Here is a 3,482-nt window from a genome sequence, read left to right as displayed (position 1 = left end):
TATCACAGTTTCAACAAGCTGCAGGTGGTGTTGATAAGCCAAACAGTAGATCAGCACGCGAGTTCATGAAATGAACAACAATCACTGACAGTACTAAAGATATCACACCTCCACATACCACAGCAACTTCCTCTAAAATAGAAGGCCGCAGGAAAATCATGACCTTAGTCAACTTCCACCCACTCTCAGTCCAGGTTGAATACTCGCCGGATTTCCAGTCATAGTCTTCTATGAGAAAGGCAGGACTCATGGCTTCAGTCTTCCTAACAGTGGACTGCACACATGTTCCATTGCCTAAGTGGGAGTAGTAGTAAAATTGATTCATGTTGTAAATGCTTTCAATCTTGCAATCTTGTTGATCTCGCTTTACCTCATCTCCAAGGAGCCAAGCCATCAAGTACATTGTGACATAAGACCTCTCCCTTTCCCCATTCTCCACACTCACATACAGCTTGGCAGGTTTCGGTTCCAAGTACTTTGCCATATCTCCTCCGCTTTCCTGGACAAGGTTACAGGTCATGTTTTTCATGTAGCAAAATAAGAGCTCATTTGTAAGTTCTGGATCAGCTCTGATCTTCTTAGTGGTATTAGTAGCCAATTTGTAGATAGCTGTGGCCAATAAACTGGCAACATTTGTGATGTGCTTATGGTAAAGATCTGAGTCACTGCCAGCCTCGTACTTGACATTGCGATAATTATCAAGGAAACTCTCATAATAGGGGTTTTTAAACTCACCTTCATGATCAGTAATGACAACTCCTGAGATGTTTACTCGTTTCAAGAAGCTCTGGATTGAAGCAGGTGGGAGGGGAACTTCCTCTTTGACCGTAAATAAGTTAATTTCCTCAACTAAATCTGAAGCACCCTTGAAGACTTCAAGCAAGTTGTCTGTTTCTTCCCTTACTTCGGGATTGGCATTGGAGATGGGATCCGTGTGCAAATACAGCTGTGATGATTCCATTGCCTGTCCCACTTGCTCCAGCTCTATAAAGTAGTCAATGTGGGTGAGGTTGATCTGTGCAATCTGATCTTTCACATCATCTTTAACTTTGTGGGGAAACTGCCCTTGCTCCATGTCCCAAACTACACGTGACGACCCAATGTAACCCCAAGTCTCGCCCTGGAAGAGAATGAAGAGTATGTTCTTGTTGCTCACATTGATTATTTCTTCCTTGTGCTTATATATTGCCGCAGCAGCTGACATCAGGGTGACAATTCCTGACACTGCCGAGTTTGCACCTGGAGAAATGTTGTCGAACATTGTTGCCGCATCCATTCTTGCTGCTACTATAATGACAGACTTTGCGGGGATTTCTTCACTCATATTCATGGGTTTTAGTGTACCCCAAATGTTATAGTCATACAGTGGATCACAGAAATTGTCTGTGCTTAAGGGCCCTATGGAAGCCCGCCTCATGCAGACTTCCGAATTGGTCGTGCCATACATGTTGGATTTCAGTTCCAAGGAACACAGAGGCCAATCCCTGGGCATCCCATTCACAGGCTTGTTAAATTTTTCGAAACAACTATGAATATTGTCGACTGAGGTCTGGTTGGTAATGAGGAAAATGGGGAATTCCCAGGAGGTGTAGAGCATGGATGTTCCATTGGGGTTCCAGGGCTTTCTCCTACAGTAGCCAGCGTAGTCGGGGTTGCTGGAGGCGCTGTAGAGGCCCAGGTAGTCATCGGGGCACTCCGTCTCCCCTGAGAAGCCGTCCAGGAGCTGCGTCTCGGGGTCGAAGTCCTCGGGCACCACCACCACCACCCCGGACACCTTCCCCGAATCCGTGGCCCGCTGCAGCACCGCCTCCGTCAGGAACAGCGGCGTGAAGGCCAGGACGTAGGGCTGGTGGGGCCCGTGCTCGTACACCCAGTCGAAATCGGCCTTCTCCTCGATGACATGAAGGACCCCCGTGTTCCCGAAGAACTTGGACGTGCACCCGATCTCATGTGTGCCGTTGAACCTCTTGAAGCACGGCATGTCGCCCTGGATCTCATCGTAGATCTTGTTCTTCACTCGCTCCCCCGCAGCGAGGAGGACGGCGCCGCTGAGGACTAAAACACGCAGGAGTGTCGCTGGCCTTCCTGTCACCTCCGCCGCCATGTTGTTGACTCAGCCGCGCGGGGGAGCGTCCTTGCCTTCCCCTCTTCAGCCTTTTAATGCCTCGAATGCTCTCGCCTTCCCTCTTCAGCCTCTGCAATGCCTCGGCCAAGAATGCTCTCAACAACCACTCAGCGATTCAAACACTCGAATATATGAACGGAGCGGATAAAGTGATGTGTTTTTTCGAAATACACCAAACATCATCATTTATGAAATCATCTATAGCTCTTTTGTTGTTATACCTTTAAATTGTCGAGTTGCAATAAAATCATCGTTGAGTATGATGGAATATTAAATTTAAAACAACAATAATAATGTAAAGAAAATAAATCAAAACCTTAATTAGTCTTCATGAAACGTCCGCTAAAAGCACGATCCTCTGAACGAATATTTAGTTTATTAAACAAAACATTGTTACTGTTTCCTTAAATATATCAGTATACCATGTGTAATATACTGATTCCCCTTTTCATATGAGCATATAAATAAAATGAATGGGTAAAAATTGGCATTAGCGTTAACTTGAGTAATTTCACAATACTTAAACTATATGTTTAAACATGAAACAAACCCTGACTGGGAAAAAAAATTACAGTTCAGAGAACTATTTCAAATCAACGGCTTTTTCTTAATTTTCTCTCTGTCTTTCACGGCTTTTTCTTAATTTTCTCTCTGTCTTTCACTTTCTATCAGTGCCATTTATTACGTGTTTTGTTATTTTCATAATTCTTAAGGCTATGAGTAGTCTTTGCTCCTATATTGACCATTCCCTATCCCAGAGCAATAAAAAGACCAACAGAATCACTTCGCCCAGCAAAAACAGAAAATTTTTAAAGCGAGAGGCACGAATGTCTTAAACTATATACATGTCTATTCAAATAAAAATTAAAAAAAAATACTTTTCGTTCCCATTCTCACCTCAGTCGCCAAGGCAATTCGCCGTTGATGCCGATCCCTTGGTTCTCACAGGCGGCCACGATGATATTCAGGCGAAGGGACATGGCTGGCGATGCTCCCAATTAACAGAGAGGATGAAGGGTACTCGTAAGATGAAGCAGAGGGATGCAGGAGAGAAATCCCGATGCAGAAAAGAGGAGGAGACGGAAACCGTTGGCGTTCACAGCTGACCTGGCGGAGGATAGCGGCGTCGGCGAAAAATTTGAAGGAGTTTCATTTTATTTTATCTGTCGCTTCTTTTGAGTGACTCATTAGTTATTCATATTGTTTTTCTTTTCTTTTTTAAGCTGCAGATTCTTCTGTTTGATTTATTTTTTTTCAGTATTTGTTAGTTTTGTTCGTTAATTAGGAAATCACATGTTTACTACTTCATTTTTGTTCTGTCTTTTTCTTTCGTGCTTGGTTCTTTACAGTAAGATGC

General features: G+C 43.9%; 2 protein-coding genes across 4 annotated transcripts in view; both read right to left on the bottom strand.

The window, feature by feature from the left end:
- LOC119581857 (dihydrofolate reductase-like) overlaps positions 1 to 3,274 on the bottom strand; it is a 13,822-nt gene extending 10,548 nt beyond the window's left edge. Inside the window, exon 1 of one of the 3 annotated variants that reach the window (XM_037929999.1) lies at positions 3,023 to 3,274. In XM_037929999.1, coding sequence (XP_037785927.1) covers positions 3,023 to 3,105 — 83 coding nt within the window. In that variant the 5' untranslated portion in view covers positions 3,106 to 3,274. Of the gene's footprint in view, positions 1 to 2,441; positions 2,519 to 3,022 lie in introns of those variants that run through there. The other 2 variants (XM_037930000.1, XM_037930001.1) reach the window with 2 other exon arrangements.
- On the bottom strand, positions 7 to 2,268 carry LOC119581856 (nicastrin-like). Its single transcript, XM_037929998.1, has one exon. The coding sequence runs from the start codon at positions 2,102 to 2,104 to the stop codon at positions 11 to 13; it is 2,094 nt and encodes a 697-aa protein (XP_037785926.1). The 5' UTR covers positions 2,105 to 2,268; the 3' UTR covers positions 7 to 10.
- Positions 3,275 to 3,482: the final 208 nt, after the last annotated feature.

Source organism: Penaeus monodon, chromosome 15 (assembly GCF_015228065.2).
Source record: "Penaeus monodon isolate SGIC_2016 chromosome 15, NSTDA_Pmon_1, whole genome shotgun sequence".
NCBI classification, from domain to species: Eukaryota; Metazoa; Arthropoda; class Malacostraca; order Decapoda; family Penaeidae; genus Penaeus; species Penaeus monodon.
The sequence above is the reverse complement of the archived record's forward strand: the minus strand, read 5'-3'. Positions and strand labels throughout refer to the sequence as shown.